The 22,321-nt window shown below is 42.9% G+C and overlaps 1 protein-coding gene across 1 annotated transcript in view; it reads right to left on the reverse strand.

The window, feature by feature from the left end:
* The window catches only part of PRELID2 (PRELI domain containing 2), a 131,066-nt gene that overhangs the window by 76,968 nt on the left and 31,777 nt on the right, over window positions 1–22,321 (reverse strand). Inside the window, exons 2-4 of the mRNA XM_040406115.1 lie at window positions 21,030–21,087; window positions 20,478–20,551; window positions 7,726–7,886 (exon numbers count right to left, since the gene is read on the reverse strand). Coding sequence (XP_040262049.1) covers window positions 7,726–7,886; window positions 20,478–20,551; window positions 21,030–21,087 — 293 coding nt within the window. The remainder of the gene's footprint in view (window positions 1–7,725; window positions 7,887–20,477; window positions 20,552–21,029; window positions 21,088–22,321) is intronic.

Raw genomic sequence — 22,321 nt, forward strand, 5'->3', positions numbered from 1 at the left:
CATAGTGAGTTCATGGAAGTTTTTATTTTTTGTCACAAGTTAGTGGAATATGAGACTTTGTAAGGAAAAAAAAATCAAAAAAAAAATCATCATTTTCCGCTAACTTGTGACAAAAAATAAAAAGTTCTATGAACTCACTATGCCCATCAGCGAATACCTTAGGGTGTCTACTTTCCGAAATGGGGTCATTTGTGGGTTTTTTTTACTGTCTGGGCATTGTAGAACCTCAGGAAACATGACAGGTGCTCAGAAAGTCAGAGCTGCTTCAAAAAGCGGAAATTCACATTTTTGTACCATAGTTTGTAAACGCTATAACTTTTACCCAAATCATTTTTTTTTTTTTAACCAAACATTTTTTTTTTTATCAAAGACATGTAGAACAATAACTTTTGAGAAAAATTTATATATGGATGTCGTTTTTTTTGAAAAATTTTACAACTGAAAGATGTCATTTTTTTGCAAAAAAAAAAGGTAAATTTCAATTAACAACAAAAAAAGTAAAAATGTCAGCAGCAATGAAATACCACCAAATGAAAGCTCTATTAGTGAGAAAAAAAGGAGGTAAAATTCATTTGGGTGGTAAGTTGCATGACCGAGCAATAAACGGTGAAAGTAGTGTAGTGCAGAAGTGTAAAAAGTGGCCTAGTCATTAAGGGTGTTTAAGCTAGGGGAGCTGAGGTGGTTAAGGAAGTGAGTGAGCAGCGGGGCCGGAGTACAGTGACCGCACCGGCCCCGCCGCATTTGCATGACACCGGCCCATCCAGCTGATACATCGCAGTCTACGATGCTGCAGCATCGCAGACTGCGATGTAAAATGGCGGCATTCGCCCCATAAGACGCAGGGGCATTTTTCCCCGACTTTTGGGGGGAAAAAGTGCGTCTTATGGGGCGAAAAATACGGTACTTCATGTTTGGATCATTTTGTGAATGCCATTTTATTTTTTGTTATTTACAATGTTTATCTGACAGGTTAGATCATGAGCTATTTTTATAGAGCAGGTTGTTATGGACACGACAATACCAAATATGACAACTCTTTTTGGTTGTTTGTTTCAGTTTTACATAATAAAGCATTTTTGAAAAAATATTTTTTAGTGTCTATATATTCGGAAAGCCATATTTTTTATTTATTTTTCAAGCGACTGTCTTATGTAGGGACTCATTTTTTTTCGGTATGAGATGATTGATTTGTACTCTTTCAGGGTGCATATGGCTTTTTGATTGCTTGGTATTACACTTTTTGTGATGTAAGGTGACAAAAATAAATCGTTTTTGTACACTTTTTTATTTTTTTACATTGTTCACCTGAGGAGTTAGTTCATGTGATATTTTTATACAGCAGGTGTATGGAGATGCCTAATATGTATACTTTTTTCATTTATTTAAGTTTTACACAATGATATTTTGGAAACAAAAATAAATAAATAAATAAAAAAATAGTGTGTCTCCATAGTCTGAGAGCCATAGTTTATTTATATTTTTTTTGGGCGATTGTCTTAAGTAAGGTATCATTTTTGCGGGATGAGATGATGGTTCAATTGGCACTATTTTGGGGTGCATATGACTTTTTGATCGCTTGCTCTTACACTTTGGCCTCATGCACACGACCGTTGTGTGCATCCGTGGCCGTTGTTCCGTTTTCCATTTTTTTTCGCGGACCCATTGACTTTCAATGGGTCTGTGGAAAAAACGGAAAATGCACCGTTTGGCTTCCGCAATCCGACATGTCCTATTTTTTTCACGGACAACGGTTCACGGACCCATTCAAGTCAATGGGTCCGTGAAAAATCACGGATGCACACAAGATAGTCATCCGCGTCCGTGATCAGTGTCCAAGATCCGTGTCCGTTTTTCCTATCATTTTCAATGCAAACTTGACTTAGTTTTTTTTTTCACTTTTCATGTCCGTGGATCCTCCAAAAATCAAGGAAGACCCACAGATGAAAAAACGGACACGGATCACGGAACAACGGAAACCGTTTTTGCGGACCGCAAAAAAAAACATCCGTGTGCATGAGGCCTTTTTGTGATGAAAAAATGATTTTTTTTTACACCATTTATTTATTTTTTTACAGTGTTTACTTGAGGAGTTAGGTCATGTGGTATTTTTATAGAGCAGGTTGTTACGGATGCAGCGATACCCAATATGTCCACTTTTCTTTCCTAATTTTTTTTTTTTACTTTTCTTCATTTTATTTTTTCCCCACAACTTCTGGGGGTCTGATCCCCTTAACAATGCATTACAATACGTCTGTATTGTAATGCATTGGCTGTAAGTGTATTACACACTGTAATACACTTTAGCCTGCTTGCCTGTGAGATTCAGGGGGCTGGATCTCACAGGCTGCCATAATGCATAAGGAAGGCCTGCCGGCACATACAGTAGTGGTTCGGCTATCAGTGACTGCCTGACCCCTGCCGCGGATCGGGCAGGTGCAGTAACTGCGTACAGGTACGCCGCGGGTGTTAATGTTTGTGTGTCGTTGAGAGAAACACGCCGGGGCTCCCAAACGTCAGGGCGCACAGGCGGCAGCGCTACCTGGCTGGTAGTGAGCATGTCTCTGCTTAGTATAGAGGTTGGCATCAGCAGTGAGCAGATGTGTTCCTCTGGATCCCCTTGCTGTCCCTTTGTGGTATTACATTTATTTTGGCTGTGGACTTGTGGATCTGGTATTGGGACTACTTTTTCTGGTGATTTGGTCTTCTATTGCTCTCCTGTTTTTTTTACTTCTGGCTTGTCCGGCTCTCTCGTTTGCTTCTAGCATTCTTGCACTTTGTTAACAGAGTGGCTTTTGACCCTGCTACTATACAACTATTCTTATTGTGTTTGTGTGTTGCTCCCTGACGTAGGTAGTATAGGGATCGTCAACCTGTTGTGGAGTCACAGTGTAGGGTGACCATGCAAGTAGGCAGGGAGAGTGGGTCTGCAGAGCTTTATGGCTACACTATGCCTGTGTGTGGGTGCTACATTGTTGTCATATCCTGACGACCAGTTTTTAGATCTTGATGCCCTAGCCTCAGGATAGGTCATGAGTATTAGGTCCATGGGGGTTAGACATCTGGTACCCCCCACCAATGAGCTGTTTTCGTCTGCTAACCGCACAGCAAACCAAATAGTGGACAGACAGAAAAAGAAGGCTGGTACTCGATGGACACAGCATTCAGCTCTGTCCAATGTTCAGGGTGCATGCACACGACTGTATGCACTTTGCGGTCCGCAAATATTTCACACGTCTGTGTGATGTAAATATTCCATCTGGGTTGTTTTTTTTACAGATTCATTGTAAGAATGCATATTCTTGTCCGCAAAACTGAGAAAAATAGGACATGTGGAACAGACATATGGATATGAACTGTCTGCATTTTTTGCGGACTCATTAAAATGAATGGGACCACATCCAATTCACAAAAAATGCGGATCTAAAATACGGTTGTGTGAATGGGGCCTTACTCTGTGGTGTCGGCACCTGGCAAAGACAGCTGATCAGTGGGGGTGCCTGGTGTAGGGTCCCCCTGATCGGATATTGGGTTACCTATCCTCAGGCTAGTTCATTAATATCTAAAAGCTAGAATACTCCTTTAAAACTGTAACCATTACTTTAGGATACTTTCACACTTGCGGCAGTGTGATCCGGAGGGCAGTTCAGTCGCCAGAACTGCCCGCCGGATCCACCGATTTGGATGTGACTGAAAGCATTTGAGATGGATCCATCTCACAAATGCATTGCAAGAACGGTCTCTCCGCTTGTCGTGTGGACAGACGGATCCGTCTTGTATTTTTTTTCACATTTTTACCAGTCTGCGCATGCGCAGGCCGGAAGGACGGATCCGGCACTAATACATTCCTATGGGGAAAAATGCCGGATCCGGCATTCAGGCAAGTCTTCAGTTTTCTTCGCCGGAGATAAAACCGTAGCATGCTACGGTTTTATCTTTTGCCTGATCAGTCAAAACGACTGAACTGAAGACATCCTGAACGGATTACTCTCCATTCAAAATGCATGAAGATATGCCTGATCAGTTCTTTTCAAGTATAGAGCCCCTGTGACGGAACTCTATGGCGGAAAAGAAAAACTCTAATGTGAAAGTAGCCTTAGTTTTACTGTGGATAACTTTATTTAACAATGTATACCACTAGGCGTCTAGTATTAGTTTCTCTAAATCTACTCTAAATGCACACAATAAGTAAAATGATATACACCAGATTTTCATGTAAATTTTGTATTCCTAGTTGTGACATTTCTCCTGGTATTCCCTACAGGTTTGTGTTGGAACACATAGCTCATTTACTGTCCCATTAACTGAATGTCCAGCACTGCGATATGATGCTGTCAGCCTTTGTAGGCCTCATAATGCTGTGCATGTGCCATAGTGATCACAGAAGAGAACTGTACTGCTCCATGTACTTCCGTAGTCACAGATGCCTTAGCTTTTTATTAGTTTCATTCATACAGGTTTGAGTAGGACCACTTTCTGAGTACAGATACATTGATCTCTAACAAACAGATCTTCAGATGAAAAACGGTTTTTAAAGCTTATGACCGGAACTTTCTGGGCCTATAAAGGGGTTAACTAGGAATTTCAGCTGTCTAATGGGCCTGGCATCCATGGAAAAAAGAAAGCGAGGAGGAAAATTTTTGGCTCCCTCACCCAATCAGAATTGGTAGGAGTATTCTCAGCATTGCTGATTGATGATAAGCAGATAACATCTTGTTATCTGCAATGTGCTCCTGTTCTTAGCCAAAAAAAAACTCAGGGTAATTGCCCATGATGTGGATTATTTGTGGTTCTGCCATGCGGATTTTAATGTGGAAAACCCGCAGCATAATACAGTACAAGCAAAGTGAATGAGATTTGACAAATCTCATGAACATATTGCGTATTTTTTATGCACGGAAATTGACCTACCATGTGGATTTTAAAACCTGCTGCAAGTCAATTTTTATGCAATTCTACACCTCATAAATAGTAGTTTGCCCCATAAACTTTAATGGGGTCGTTAACAAACAGAAAACGTTCACCAAAATCCGCAACAACAACAAAAAACGCAATAAAAACCCAGGATAAATAGTGTGTATTTATGTGCTTTATGCGGTTTTGGTGCAGATTACATGCAGATTTTCTGCATACACATAACTGTATGCAACATGTGCAGGTAGCCTAAAGGAGTTGTCTACCCCATTATTAAATCCTAAGTTTAAGGGGTTCTCCAAGGCTTTGACAAAACCTAGCTTTCATACAATCTGTTGAAGGACGACTGTTTCAGAAGTACCTATCATTCCGTTGTGCCACCATTTCAGCAACTGGGGCTGTGCTCACGTGACCGCCTGACTGGCTGCAGGCTCTACTGTTCATGTCTCCATCAGATACGATCCTATGGTTTCCTATAAATGCAAACTATAAAGCTGAACAGGAAGACATAAGAGCATATCTGGTCGAGACTAAGCAGAAGTGCACGCACCCATTCACTCTCTGAGCACAGCAGAGATTGTGGAAGCGTCACCATGATGGAATGGTAAGTACTTGTGAAACAATATTTCTTCCATAGGTTGTATGAAAGCTAGAATTTTAGTCATCTTTTACACGATTTAGCCCAGCTGTTCGATAAAGGGTCTGATCTGCATTTTTTGTGGATCAGATGCAGACCCACTCATTTCAATGGGGCCGCAAAAGATGAAGACAGCACACTGTGTGCTGTCCGCATCTATATTTCCATTCTGTGGTCCCGCAAAAAAAAATACATGTACCATTATTGTAGGGGTGGGCGATATGGCCTAAAATCTATATTGCGATATAATTTTAAGCATGTGCGATATGCGATATATATTGCGATATATTGTTTTCTATATTTGGGTGGGGCGTGTTTAAACTTTTTATTTAATAACTATTAGTCTCCTTAAGGGCTAGAACGTAGAACCCTTGTCATATTCACCCTAATAGATCTCTATTAGGGTGAATAGGACTTTACACTCTCCCTGCTGCCCTGTGCTTTGTGCACACAGCAGCAGGGAGCTGATCCCCCTCCCCTAAACGGTGCCATCCACAGATCCCCCCCTAAACGGTGCCATCCACAGATCCCCTCCCCCTAAACTGTGCCATCCACAGATCCCCCCCCCCCTAAACGGTGCCATCCACAGATCCCCCCTCCCCCTAAACTGTGCCATCCACAGATCCCCCCTAAACGGTGCCATCCACAGATCCCCCCTCCCCCCTAAACGGTGCCATCCACAGATCCCCCCCTCCCCCCTAAACGGTGCCATCCACAGATCCCCCCCTCCCCCCTAAACGGTGCCATCCACAGATCCCCCACCCCCCCCCTAAACGGTGCCATCCACAGATCCCCCACCCCCCCCCTAAACGGTGCCATCCACAGATCCCCCCCCCCCCCCCCCCTAAACGGTGCCATCCACAGATCCTCCCCCTCCCCCCCCCCCGACGCTCACAGGAATACATTTAAAAACTAATCAGTAACTTTAACTTTATTCATTGGTGATCTCTTTACTGTATACCTTACTAGGTCTTAGCTCCGATAACAGCAGGCAGTGCGGGGGGCGGCGCTCACTCACTGACGTCACGCGCCTGCGCCGCCTAGTGGGAGGAGCAGGCGCGTGACGTCAGTGAGTGAGCCTCGCCCGCCCGCACTGCCTGCTGTTACCGGAGCTAAGACCTAGTAAGGTATACAGTAAAGAGATCACCAATGAATAAAGTTAAAGTTACTGATTAGTTTTTAAATGTTCTACTGTCAGCGGCGTGGCCCTGTATATTCTAACCCCCAGGCAAGCGTCCCTGTCACCATGGGAACGCCTGGGGGTTAGAATATACCATCGGATTTGAGTTTTCACGCGCTCACTGAGATCGTGAAAACTCAATGATTTACAGTCAGTCCCTCCCCTCCTCCTCTTTTGTCATTGGTGGTCAGCGGCAGCCGCGCACAGTGGGGAGGGAGGGACTCTCTCCTTCTCCACTGTGCCCAGTGTGCCGGCTCAGGAGAAGATGGTGCGCGCAGAGAGCGCGATCATATCGCGGTCCGGCGATATAGGCGATATGCTCAAAATCCATATCGTGGCACAAATTTATATCGCATATCGCCTATATCGTCTATATCGCCCACCCCTACATTATTGTCCATTTTGCAAACAAGAATAGGCATTTCTACAGAGGGCAGAATGCACACGACCGGTACTTGTTTTTTTTCCAGATCCACAAAACTGGATATGGTCACGCAAATGGAAAATTAGCGACTGCCCCAATCAGAATAGGAGTAGTCTCAGCATTGCTGATTGTCTAAGAACAAAAGCAGCTGCAAAACCGGATACGGTCGTGTAAATGGACCATAACAATATAAAGAGGGCGCAATCAGTTTGGTGGGCAGCACAGCAGGCTTTTAAAGATGCCACTAAATTGTTGACATGTCGTACATGCCTTACTTTACCTGATAAATATTAGACTGGGGTGACGTGGAGCAGGTAAGTATGACTCTTCTGCTTCACGGGGCAGCCTGCGGGCACTTGCCTAACAATCATTATAACCGGAAAAAAAAAAAATTCGACTCCTTCTGTAATAATTCGTCTCCTGTAGTAAACCATTTCCTGATTCAGATTTGTATAACTGAATATAAAATGAATGCTATATTAAAAGACATTCTTTATAACCAGGTACGCAACGCAGGAGTTGCTGTTACAGTACATCTGCGGGATCAGTCAACATACTGTATATGTATCTTACCAGTTGGAATTCTGCTTGCTTTCCTGGTACACAGACACTTCATTCATTGACGCATATTGGGCCCACGTTAAGCAACGACTGTTTAAACTCATCACACGCGCTCTCATGTCCAGCCATGATTCTTCTTCTAGGTATATATTCGATAAATTAAGGATGCTGAACTGTGGATAAACAAAAAACTCACAATCAATTAATAAAATGGATAAAGACTGTCTATTTCTTTACCAGTAAGATAACACGGCCAGGGAGAGAGTTATCCAAAACGATAGCTATGGGTAACTGCTCCATTTGTGCTTTGCGCTAGTTTAGATAGCTTTCCTCCCCATTTTCATCATATACCACTATGGATGTGTTTATATATGCAATACAAAAGCCGAAAAGCTATAAACACAACTATACACTGCATAAAAGCAAGAGTGCCCTGATAAATCCATCAGCCATTACACTAGGATAAAAAATAAAAAAACATGTGGATGGTGTTCTAGATACTATTATTTTTACACTTAGTGTATTCTAATTCCTTCCCTGGCTATGGACTTTTATCATGGTGTAGAGCAGGGATCAGCAACTTCTGGCACTCCACAAAATAACTGACGTGTGAACTGAGCCTTAGGGCTCATGGACACCACCGTATTTTCTTTCCATGTCCATTCCGTTTTTATTGCAGCCCATATGTGGGACCCTTTTACTTTAATGGGTCCGCAAAAAAAATAGGACTGTGTGCATTCTGTTCCCATATGTCCACCCTGCAGAAAACAGAACATGTCCTATTCTTGTCCATATTGCAGACAAGGACAGGCATTGCTACAATGGATTCGCAAAAAATAAATAAAAATACAACACGGATGTCATCCATTTTTTGGGCGGAACACAAAATACATACGGCAGTGTGCATGAGGTCTTAGATGGATAAGTGCAAAATGCTCTTCAGAGGGCACCTTTATCCAGGCATATTAAGAGAACAATAGAGCTGCGTTGCTGTTATCCTAATTCTACTAATCTATTATTATACTAGCAGATAACATATTTCCCTTATAGCAGTAGACCTACAATGGGCTACCTATTCCTTGGCAGACCAATCGTCAGAGAATAACTAACCACCAGATACAGACATAACAGCTGAACAAACCACAGGGGAGAAAATGTAGAATTTTCCTTTTCTTAAATAATTGAACTTTTCAATGGTTCCTTCAGACTATGAAGTTTTCAGTGGATGTTGTTTGTCAGTGGATTTCCAATACACTTAAATCAAAGAAAAAGCAGACTTCACATTAAAAGATGTGTAGACGTGCAACACTTACTAAAGCCCGAGGAGTGATGATGTGCTCCACACAAAAGAAGTTAGAAGAACAGGCTCAAACAAAAGCATGGCGATTTCAAAAGCACGGAAATGGACGGTGATAATAAATGTGCACCACGAGACCATATTAAGCACATTGATTTTCAAGGTCTTTATTGCAAAGTCCAGAAATGTATTGACTTCCCACTCGCTGTACTGCCCTTTAATGGTCAAGCCTTTTCTACAAAACAATGTTTAATCCAATGCTTTGCGTTTGTGGAGATGTGGAGCCAAGCAGGAGGAAATGGCATTTATCTATTACGTACCACATGCAGATCTCCCCGGAAAATTAATAACACTTAAAATGAATGTGCCAGTCAGCCCAGGAGAGAAATCGCTTCAAGCAACTAAATGTATTAGTATTAGGAGTAGTTCTGCTTCTGCAGCTATGAAGCCATACCGTTTTACGCACTCGTTTAACCCCTTTCCTTCCAAGACCTAGCTTATTATGAACATAGAATGCCGATTTGCCCTCTAAATGAGCACATATTCAGTGCCATGCCTATATTGACCTTATTCTGAAGGAGACCTCTGGTTTTAAAAGTCCTTGAAGCAACCCAGCGACTCTAAAGTCCCTGAACTCCCCGAAAGATGTAGCTTTTGTTCAGGCAGTCATATAATTCATATGAACCTTGATAAGTCACATAACCACAGTGCTATACCATGAGAATGACCCACATTGACCAGGGCGGTAAGAGACGTACCTTTTATTCCCCTGATGACTGCTTTGTGATCAGGGGCGGACTGGCCAAAGCCCCTACAGTGAATTTTCCTGTTGGGCCACTGTTGATAGGACTACCTGAGCCCTCCTCACTGCTGCTGACCGGGCACATACTACAGGGGTCAATATTAGAGGAAGTCTAGGTAACATGCTGAAGGTAGGGCAGGCTTGGTGTTAAGACCCACATCTTACCTCCTAAGCCCCCTGATCCTTTTCCATATTAGAGACAATTAGAGGTTGAGGACCGAATGAGGCACCTGTTGATGGCCACCATAAAGGGACAGCTTCTGGGGGGTATTTTGTGCTGCACTGTGGTTTTTTTGTTGTGTGGTATATTATGTGTTGCACTATAGTATTACTGACCCTGATAACTTTTCTTGGCCCCATCCACTGGTTTCCCCTTCTTCTGTCAATTTGGACCCACCTACAACATTAGGGCCACATTTAGGTTTTTTCCAGGGCCGCTTTAAGTTTCCAGTCTGCGATTACTCAATGATAAAGCCACAGGAGTTAGTGTATTTATTATAAAACACTCATAACGTCTACAGTTTTACTTGGCGATTTCAAAAGCACGGACCGACCACCTGTTAACTACGTATCTTTATGTCCAGGAGGTCAGCCTTCATCTCTTAAAATGTTCTTACATAGATCGCAGCTGCTTGCTAACCGTGCTGCTGGGGGTATGGGCTGCAGGCTGTCAGAGACGACCGTGCTCTGCATAGATAAGACGGGCGGTTTTTCTACTATCCCGGTCTTCCCCATGCCGAGTGCTTTGTATAGAAATCAGTAAGCGGCAATGCTGCTCCCTGCACCAGTCGCAGCAATTATGTGATAGCTGGGGGCTGGGCTTCTGCGTGCGCTGTAGGGTCTTAAGGTGCCCAAACACATTAGTCTAAAGTTGTTCAAAATTTGCTAGTCGTGATTTAACAACGAATGATCGTTTTTTAGACAACCGATGACAGACCATTCTCATTTCAAAAGAAGTCGGCAATGTTTGATATCTTTGTCCGATGGGACTAAAGATTTTACATTCAAAGAATTTTCCCAGAAACATCCTTCGTCCATCCCCCTTTCACTGAACATGTATGGGTAGTTTGAACAACTGTAACCGCCTAAAAGGAATAAAGTGCTGAGTTTGTGACATGAACGATTGTTCAACCATCAACCAACTTCTATCTAAGGTGTATGGCCACAGTCAGATCAACTCTGTAGTAAGGCTGTACAAGCTTGTACAGCCTTTCTGGGGGCTGTATTCCATCTGTAACTGGGGGTAATATGTCATAGGTTACAGGAGAAACCAGCAATAAAAAAATTGTAGCGATAAATCTCCCCACGTCCTTTAGATAAATGTCTTGTATGACCTTGTGGCTGCACAAAGTGTAAAATAAAAAAATTAATACAAAGTAAAAACATAAAAAAAATATAAAAAACTGCCACCACATGCCACACCACAGCTTCCAGACCCACTTCCTTCAACCGTAACCCATACAATCCCATATATCAAAATGACAGCTATGGAAAATATTTTAGCTGCATATTGCGTTTTTAAGAAAATATATAATTTAAAAAAAACTTTTTTTTCCCCCTTTTTTTATTTTCCTGGTTTTCAAAAAATAAAATAATTAAAAGATACAAAATAAATGACAAAAATAAAGCCCCATGTATCACCTGAAAAAAGATACAAAAATTGTTTACAGGACCACAATAAATAAGAACTGTGAATCTGTGGAATAGACTTTCCTCCAGGAACAGTGGACGGAGCTTAGATGAATTCTTAAAAGTAACATTAATGCTTATGAAAATCTCACTCCCCTTTTTCTAAAATTCACATCCCCATCTATCCCCTGGTGGAACTTGCGAGACTTACGGTATGTCTTTTTTCAACAGTATTACCGTAACTATGGAAGGAAAAAACTGAAAATGTGCCTGGTCAAGAAGAGCGGTAAATGGCTCTGTCTTGAACTACTTAAAATATATGGTTATGAGGGAGTGAAATTCATTGCATATAATCAAATTCATTCATTTATGTTCTACTACGGTGCAGATTACAGGGGTGGACATACCCACTTGCAGAGAGACTGGGGGCAAGGACTACCTTAGGCCTCTTTCACACTTGCGTTGTCCGGATCCGGCGTGTACTCCACTTGCCGGAATTACACGCCGGATCCGGAAAAACGCAAGTGTACTGAAAGCATTTGAAGACGGAGCCGTCTTCAAATTGCGTTCAGTGTTACTATGGCAGCCAGGACGCTATTAAAGTCCTGGCTGCCATAGTAGGAGCGGGGAGCGGGGGAGCAGTATACTTACAGTCCGTGCGGCTCCCGGGGCGCTCCAGAATGACGTCAGAGCGCCCCATGCGCATGGATGACGTGATCCATGCGATCACGTGATCCATGCGCTTGGGGCGCCCTGACGTCACTCTGGAGCGCCCCGGGAGCCGCACGGACAGCAAGTATGCTGCTCCCCGCTCCTCACTACACTTTACCATGGCTGCCAGGACTTTAGCATCCCGGCAGCCATGGTAACCATTCAGAAAAAGCTAAATGTCGGGTCCGGCAATGCGCCGAAACGACGTTTAGCTTAAGGCCGGATCCGGATCAATGCCTTTCAATGGGCATTAATTCCGGATCCGCCTTGCGGCAAGTCTTCAGGATTTTTGGCCGGAGCAAAAAGCGCAGCATGCTGCGGTATTTTCTCCGGCCAAAAAACGTTCCGTTCCAGAACTGAAGACATCCTGATGCATCCTGAACGGATTTCTCTCCATTCAGAATGCATTAGGATAAAACTGATCAGGATTCTTCCGGCATAGAGCCCCTACGACGGAACTCTATGCCGGAAGAAAAGAACGCAAGTGTGAAAGAGCCCTTAAAAGCCACTTCCTACTGTCCCATTTGATAGCAGGTCTGACCTCACGAATTTAAAATAAATAAATAAAAAAAGTTCATAAAAATAAAAAGGAGGAGTACTCATCCCTACCCGCTTACCAAGTTCCCTGCTGGTTTCTACTTCCTGGTCCTGCCTTGACACAGAAAATGTCTGCTCAGCCAATCACTGGCAGCTCTTGAATATCAGGACCAGTGATGGCCAGTTTGCAGTGTTCGCCAACGAACACATGCGGGCTGCCATCTTAATTCACAAGTCTGGCGGGAGCCTGTGCCTGTGCCGGGAGCCTGTCTGAAACAAATGCGGTCACCGGGAGCAGGCAGTTCCGAGAACAGCTGCCGGGGGCCTTCATCAGGCTGTTCTCGGAACTGCCTGCTGCCGGTGACCGCATTTGTTTCAGACCGGCTCGCGGCGCAGAAACAGGTAAGGGCTTACCTGTGGATCGCCGGACTTGTGAGTCAAGATGGCAGCCTGCATGTGTTCGTTGGCGAACATTGCGAACTGGCCATCACTGATCAGGACCCCACAGCTTGGCTCACGGGGAAATTAACAAATCCACTTGGTCAAAAAAGTAAATGGCCCAGCATTTCAATTAGGGTTTCTGTCACCAGCTTATGCTGCCTCAAATAGGGTACAATAGAACTGGGGAAATACCAACTTTTTTTTTTTTTTTTTTAAACATGGCCGGAGTGTTCAAATGTCAAGAGGATAGTGGATACTTGTCATGAGCATATGTGGTATTTCTCTGTTCAGCAAACAATAATTTTGGAACCATTTTATAATTACTGGAACCTTAAAGGGGTATTCCCATCACATACAATGGGGGCATATCGCTAGGATATGCCCCCATTGTCTGATAGGTGTGTGTCCCACCTCTAAGACCTGCACCTACAAGGAGAACGGAGCAGGGAGAGCTGTGGCTGGAGGACCCCAGGTTTCCCGGGGTACGTCCACCACCAAACGCTGCTCCCATACAAGTGAATGGAAGCGCACTGCGCATGCGCGGCCCCTGCTCACATTCATTTCTATGGGGCAGATGGAAATAGCCCCATTGAAATGAATGGAGGGAGGCTGCGCATGCGCAGTATTCTCGTTGTAGGTGCGGGTCCCAGAGGTGGGACCCGCACCTATCAGACAATGAGGGCATATCCTAGCAATATGCCCCCGATGCATGTGATGGGAAAACCCCTTTAATTACCAAGGATTTCCACAATGGACAATTCTGAACTCTTACCGAATTACACATGAGTCTACAACAGTAAGGCCCCATTCACATGACTATTTTTCTGGTCCGCATTCAATCTGCAATTTTTTTGCAGATTGGATGTGGACCCATTCATTTCAACGGGACAGCTGTCTGCATTCGTATGTCCTATACTTGTCCGTTCTGTGGACAAGAATAGGCATTGTTAGGGCTGTTTCACACGAGCTAGTCCGTTGCGGGAATCGCGCTCCGTGTGCGAGTGTGATCCTCCGCTCTGGACTTGCAGGAGCGCACGGCATTATCAGAATGTATAATGCTATATGCCTCTGCTTGACCTTATTTCTACAGAATCATACTGATAGCTTTATGTCGCTATGATTCTGTGGAAAAAAGGCCAAGCAGAGACACATAGCATTATAAATCATGATAACGCCGTGCGCTCCTGCAAGTCCAGAGCAGAGGATCACACTCACACACTGATTCCCGCAACGGACTCGCTCGTGTGAAACAGCCCTTACAATGGATCTACAAAAAACAACAGACTTCATCTGTATTTTTTGCAAACCACAAAATACATACGGTTGTGTGAATGCACCCTAAAGTGTCTATACAGGGAGTGCAGAATTATTAGGCAAGTTGTATTTTTGAGGATAAATTTAATTATTGAACAACAACCATGTTCTCAATGAACCCAAAAAACTCATTAATATCAAAGCTGAATATCTTTGGAAGTAGTTTTTAGTTTGTTTTTAGTTTTAGCTATTTTAGGGGGATATCTGTGTGAGCAGGTGACTATTACTGTGCATAATTATTAGGCAACTTAACAAAAAAATAATATATACCCATTTCAATTATTTATTTTTACCAGTGAAACCAATATAACATCTCAACATTCACAAATATACATTTCTGACATTCAAAAACAAAACAAAAACAAATCAGTGACCAATATAGCCACCTTTCTTTGCAAGGACACTCAAAAGCCTGCCATCCATGGATTCTGTCAGTGTTTTGATCTGTTCACCATCAACATTGCGTGCAGCAGCAACCACAGCCTCCCAGACACTGTTCAGAGAGGTGTACTGTTTTCCCTCCTTGTAAATCTCACATTTGATGATGGACCACAGGTTCTCAATGGGGTTCAGATCAGGTGAACAAGGAGGCCATGTCATTAGATTTTCTTCTTTTATACCCTTTCTTGCCAGCCACGCTGTGTAGTACTTGGACGCGTGTGATGGAGCATTGTCCTGCATGAAAATCATGTTTTTCTTGAAGGATGCAGACTTCTTCCTGTACCACTGCTTGAAGAAGGTGTCTTCCAGAAACTGGCAGTAGGACTGGGAGTTGAGCTTGACTCCATCCTCAACCCGAAAAGGCCCCACAAGCTCATCTTTGATGATACCAGCCCAAACCAGTACTCCACCTCCACCTTGCTGGCGTCTGAGTCGGACTGGAGCTCTCTGCCCTTTACCAATCCAGCCACGGGCCCATCCATCTGGCCCATCAAGACTCACTCTCATTTCATCAGTCCATAAAACCTTAGAAAAATCAGTCTTGAGATATTTCTTGGCCCAATCTTGACGTTTCAGCTTGTGTGTCTTGTTCAGTGGTGGTCGTCTTTCAGCCTTTCTTACCTTGGCCATGTCTCTGAGTATTGCACACCTTGTGCTTTTGGGCACTCCAGTGATGTTGCAGCTCTGAAATATGGCCAAACTGGTGGCAAGTGGCATCTTGGCAGCTGCACGCTTGACTTTTCTCAGTTCATGGGCAGTTATTTTGCGCCTTGGTTTTTCCACATGCTTCTTGCGACCCTGTTGACTATTTTGAATAAAACGCTTGATTGTTCGATGATCACGCTTCAGAAGCTTTGCAATTTTAAGAGAACTGCATCCCTCTGCAAGATATCTCACTATTTTTGACTTTTCTGAGCCTGTCAAGTCCTTCTTTTGACCCATTTTGCCAAAGGAAAGGAAGTTGCCTAATAATTATGCACACCTAATATAGGGTGTTGATGTCATTAGACCACACCCCTTCTCATTACAGAGATGCACATCACCTAATATGCTTAATTGGTAGTAGGCTTTCGAGCCTATACAGCTTGGAGTAAGACAACATGCATAAAGAGGATGATGTGGTCAAAATACTCATTTGCCTAATAATTCTGCACGCAGTGTATACAGGATAAAAACACATTTTATGTTCCTCTGAGATGCATGTAGGTACATCAGTATTCCAAAGTACAATGCATGCATGTCACTTCATTCTTGGCCAATTTATATATTTCTAAAATAAAATAATCGGGTGTTTTGTATTACAGGCTGGATGAAAGGCACTTTCTAAATGCAAATTGTTTCGGTTTATGACCTGATGAAATACGAGATGTGGAAAAAAGAATCTGTATTCATCCTTGTAATTAGACTCGAGGATTAATAGTTAAGCAATGATGAAAGCTGACCGACTGCTGTTAGCGCTTGGTATTCATATGCACTCAATGACCTTAACAAATGATGGCGAGGTCATGCAAATGTTTAAAGATTTATGCAAAACTGCTTAGTCCCCAGTCTGATTCCCTTTACTGCTAAAAGCTAAGTAAATTATCTGCCCATTCCATGATTCATCTGGAGTTGCTTCCAGCTGGTTATAGCCTATTTAAAATGATGGATTTCAAAAGACCCCCTTTGCCAACTGTTGCATGCAGGACAGCGACAGGCAGTACTTGCCAACCGGTAGCGGCACAGTTCTCCTACCTTAAAAATCCACTTGCTCTGAACTGATGATGCATGAAAGAGAAAGTCACACAGAAATTGTATGCCTGTGCATTGCATCTACATTTCATAGCTTTGCCACTTACAACAGAAAGACATTTGTTGGTCACCACTACGTCTATTACCCAAAAAGAGTAGGCCCTCTGGTGTTTGAATGGGTCCTTCCAGATGGATCTCCTTGTTATTATGCCGATTTCCCAGCGGCTACCCGTTATCCACTAAAACAATGGGAGTTGGTGTATATGCATATGGCACGACTCATGGAGTGACTCTCTAATATGATCAGAGGACCCCCTCTAATACCTCCACATAGTCTAATAAGAGATATGGAGAGCAATTTTACAGGCCTCATGCAATACTACAGCAGCTGCAGAGGAAACGTATGCAACTATCCTTAGGGTATGCAACGGGAGCACGTCACAATTACTTTTCTGCTGGATTTATACAAAATTTAAAAAAAGCTGTATCTTTGTATAAAACTGGAGTTATATGTAGGTACAGAAATAGACTCCATGCACTTCTATGGGTCCCTTATTCTGAGTATGTATAAAATGGAACAATAAGGATACATTCATATGCACAAATGTCTGCGACTAGAAATCAGTTCCACTAATGTTAATGATGTTGCTTCTGCAGCATGTGCATGGATTTCTGCACGCCCCATTCAGGAGAATGGAACTTGCCCTTGTATGGCCAAGGAGAGGTCCTTGGCTGGGGCCTCACACTGATTAAAATGTGGTGACCAGTGATGTTGGGGAGCAAAGTAAGTACAACCTGTGTGAGGGGCCCGGACGACAGGGACAAGCCTTCCTTGCATCACGGGCATCAGAAGCAACACAGATCCAGGGGCAAAGTAAGTACAACCTGTGTGAGGGGCCCGGACGACAGGGACAAGCCTTCCTTGCATCACGGGCATCAGAAGTGACATGGGTGCTGGGGAGCAAAGTAAGTACAACCTATGTGAGGGGCCCGGGCATTACAGGAGTTGGATAACCCTTGTAGGAACCAGTAGCATTTTTACCCCTCTGTGTTCCAGCTGTCATAACAATTTTTTTCTATTTAGGTGTATAGGGCCTTGAATTTTGCAGTACAAGTAGTAGTTTTGTTTTTTCATTTTGTGGTCCATACACTGTATTAGGCTCCATTCACACGTCCGCAAAATGTGTCCGCATCCTTTCCGCAATTTTGCGGAAAGGGTGCGGACCCATTCATTCTCTATGGGGACGGAATGTGCTGTCCGCATCCACATTTGTGGATCCGCACTTCCGCATCCGTGCTTCCGTTTCCGCAAAAAAATAGAACATGTCCTATTCTTGTCCGCAATTGCGGACAAGAACAGGCATATTCTATTATGTCGGCAATGTGCGGTCCGCAAAATGCGGAATGCACATTGCCGCTTTCCGTGTTTTGCGGATCCGTGTCTCCGTGTATCCGCAAAACACATTGCGGACGTGTGAATGAAGCCTTAGAGGACTTATTTTTAGGGGGAAGATTAAAAAAAAACATTATTTTGTTGGATTTATTTTATGGAGTCCACTGTGTGGTAGTGAGCTCTTCCAATGCCCACCTCCTCATCCAGGCTGGCTGAGATCACAACCACCTGAACGGGGGAGGCCTGCTTTATCCCTTGCCATCTTCATACCTTAGGGTGACAATCTAAGATTTAAAACAAGACCAGAATCACAGCATTATTTCCACTACATCGGGAAATATAGCTGTTAGTATCTGGATTGGATGTGAAACCAGCTGCTTTCCCGTTCAACTGCTATCACTCCCGAATATGTAACAGCTATATCTCCCAAAGTAGAGGAGATAACGATGTGATGATCAAATTGTCAGCTTTCAAACAACAGCCCCATCTCTCTAGCTGCCACAGATCCTCAGATAGCAGTGGTTAAAGCAGCCCTCCCCCCACGCACTGTTGCCAAAGCAGCTTGGGCTGAACTGTTAAGTCCTTTTCTCAAAGCCGAAGCAGAGCTCAGGCAAAACTGTTAGGCCCCTTTCACACGGGCGAGTATTCTACGCGGATGCGATGCGTGAGGTGAACTGTTCACATGAGCGGTGATTTTCACGCATCACTTGTGCGTTGCGTGAAAATCGCAGCATGCTCTATATTCTGCGTTTTTCACGTAACGCAGGCCCCATAGAAGTGAATGGGGTTGCGTGGAAATCGAAAGCATCCGCAAGCAAGTGCGGATGCGGTGCGATTTTCACGCACGGTTGCTAGGAGATGATCGGGATGGAGACCCGATCATTATTATTTTCCCTTATAACATGGTTATAAGGGAAAATAATAGCATTCTGAATACAAAATGCATAGTAAACTAGCGCTGGAGGGGCTAAAAAAAAAAAAAAAAAAAAAATTATTTAACTCACCTTAGTCCACTTGATCGCGTAGCCCGGCATCTCCTTCTGTCTCCTTTGTTGAATAGGACCTGTGGTAAGCATTTATTACAGGACCTTTGATGACGTCACCACTGTCATCACATGGTACGTCACCATGGTAAAAGATCATGTGACGTACCATGTGATGACCGGACTGACGTCATCAAAGGTCCTGTAATTAATGCTCACCACAGGTCCTATTCAACAAAGGAGACAGAAGGAGACAGAAGGGCCGCGATCAAGTGGACTAAGGTGAGTTAAATTATTATTTATTTTTTAACCCCTCCAGCGCTGTTTTACTATGCATTCTGTATTCAGAATGCTATTATTTTCCCTTATAACCATGTTACAGAACACCGATCCCAAGCCCGAACTTCTGTGAAGAAGTTCGGGTACCAAACATGCGCGATTTTTCTCACGCGAGTGCAAAACGCATTACAATGTTTTGCACTCACCTGGAAAAATCGCAGGTGTTCCCGCAACGCACCCGCACATTTTCCCGCAACGCTCGTGTGAAAGAGGCCTTAAGGGGTTAAAAGAAGACCTGCCAACTCTCCTGACTTGTCCCTTTTAGTAAACACCTGTACTCGCCCAGAAATAATTCTAGACCATTTTCTCTCATAACGCTGAATTGTACCATTCCCCTGTTATTCTTAAGCTACTTTCACACTTGCGGCAGAGTGATCCGGCAAGCAGTTCCGTCGCCGGAACTGCCTGCCAGATGCGGCATAACATATGCCAACTGAATGCATTTTAAGACTGACCAGGATCCTGATCCGTCTTACAAATGCATTGCAAGAACGGATCCGTCTGTCAGTTTGTCATACGGACAAACGGATCACTCACGATTTATTTTTTTTACATTTTACCCGGATCCGGCATTCCGTTATTTTTAAAGCCGGATCCGGCACTAATACATTCCTATGTAAAAAAAAAAAAAAAAATGCCTGATCCGGCATTCAGGCAAGTCTTCAGTTTTTTAGGCCGGAGATAAAACCGTAGCATGCTGCGGTTTTATCTTTGGCCTGATCAGTAAAAAAGACTGAACTGAAGACATCCTGAACGGATTGCTCTCCATTCAGATTGCATGGGGATAAAACTGATCAGTTATTTTCCGGTATAGAGCCCCTAGGACGGAACTCTATGCCGAAAAAGAAAAAACGCAAGTGTGAAAGTACCCTTAGAAATCCCCATTGTCATTGGAGTCGGACTGTAATGGCACAGCCCCAGCTGGTAACACCCAGCTGTCAATTCATCCATACATTTCTAGTTGGAATAACAGTAATGCCATAACACAGAGTTCCAGGATGTTTTCATGAAGAATACACATACCTGCATGCCAGGAAACTTTACCTTTCCTTTGTATTGTCTATTATATGATACCCAAGTGGTTTACAGTGACTTGTATGATGACCAGAGATATATTATATAAAAAAAAAAAAAAAAAAGAATTACCTTCCTCAGAAAGGATGGAATGACATTACTGCAGGTTGCAATTCTTCGTCTATACACAATGCCTGTTGCTGGGTCTAGTTTTGTTAAAGGGAGAAAGAAACGTGCAGGAATTAGCACACATATTGACACATCCGATTGTACTGCCTCCCACACAAAACTCTTTTCAATTCCATCTACATTTTTCTTTTAGAAGTACACTGCATCTTAATAATAACATTCTCGTGCCTATTAGTTACAGACTAGTATAAACCTAGATAAGGGTATTTTTCAACTCTGGATTTTAAATCCAGAAATCTGAGGCTGACATGCAGATTTCTACTATGTATTTGCTGCTAATGTGCAGCTCGAGGATCACTCCCATTGTCAATCCTTGTAACCAATCCTACCCTCAAAAAACAAAACAAACAAAAAAACTAATAGAACTATAGTAATAAATAAAGTAAGCAGTATAGACAGCTGTTAAAGGAGTCCTTGGCAACCAAGTTATCTATTCCTGTGATCTAGTACACATACAGTCTGTGCGCTGTTACTTTTAATGATAGAAATGCTCACCTACTTGCTCTTCCACAGTTGTGACTGCAGTTACATTCTTCTCTAAAGGGGTTGGATACTAAAAGAAGAAAAGAAACACTAAAACAATATACTTTATAAGCAGTAAGTTAATGGAAAAAACATTCACAAGTGTTTTACAACCTTGTAGGGCCAATGATATGGGTCACAGAATGAAATTAGTTTCTTTTGGTAATGACTAATGATTATGTAAAATGTAAGCACAGATGAATTTACATTGCTTTTTAGTTTTTTTGCCATCAACCGTTAATAATTAACCCGTGAAAGGGGTCTTCTGAGATCGCCATATTTATGGCCTATCCTTAGGCTAGGCCAACAATGTCAAATCAGTGAGCCACAGCTCCCCTTCAAACTGCTGTTCGGCAGAATGGGATGCCCCTCCCCCTCAAATGTGATCTTGTATCTTTGTACTGTAGCGACAGACAAAGATGGATAGATAAATAAAAAGATAGATACAAAGTTGGATAGACAGACACAAAGAGAGATACATATATACAACGATAGATAGAGATAGAGATATAGATTGATAGAATATATATATATATATATATATATATATATATATATATATATTCTCTATCACACACACACAGTACAGACCAAAAGTTTGGACACACCTTCTCATTCAAAGAGTTTTCTTTATTTTCATGACTATGAAAATTGTAGATTCACACTGAAGGCATCAAAACTATGAATTAACACATGTGGAATTATATACATAACAAACAAGTGTGAAACAACTGAAAATATGTCATATTCTAGGTTCTTCAAAGTAGCCACCTTTTGCTTTGATTACTGCTTTGCACACTCTTGGCATTCTCTTGATGAGCTTCAAGAGGTAGTCCCCTGAAATGGTTTTCACTTCACAGGTGTGCCCTGTCAGGTTTAATAAGTGGGATTTCTTGCCTTATAAATGGGGTTGGGACCATCAGTTGCGTTGAGGAGAAGTCAGGTGGATACACAGCTGATAGTCCTACTGAATAGACTGTTAAAATTTGTATTATGGCAAGAAAAAAGCAGCTAAGTAAAGAAAAACGAGTGGCCATCAATACTTTAAGAAATGAAGGTCAGTCAGTCAGCCGAAAATTTGGGAAAACTTTGAAAGTAAGGGCTATTTGACCATGAAGGAGAGTGATGGGGTGCTGCGCCAGATGACCTGGCCTCCACAGTCACCGGACCTGAACTCAATCGAGATGGTTTGGGGTGAGCTGGACTGCAGAGTGAGGGCAAAAGGGCCAACAAGTGCTAAGCATCTCTGGGAACTCCTTCAAGAG

This window comes from Bufo bufo, chromosome 1 (genome assembly GCF_905171765.1).
Source record: "Bufo bufo chromosome 1, aBufBuf1.1, whole genome shotgun sequence".
NCBI classification, from domain to species: domain Eukaryota; kingdom Metazoa; phylum Chordata; class Amphibia; order Anura; family Bufonidae; genus Bufo; species Bufo bufo.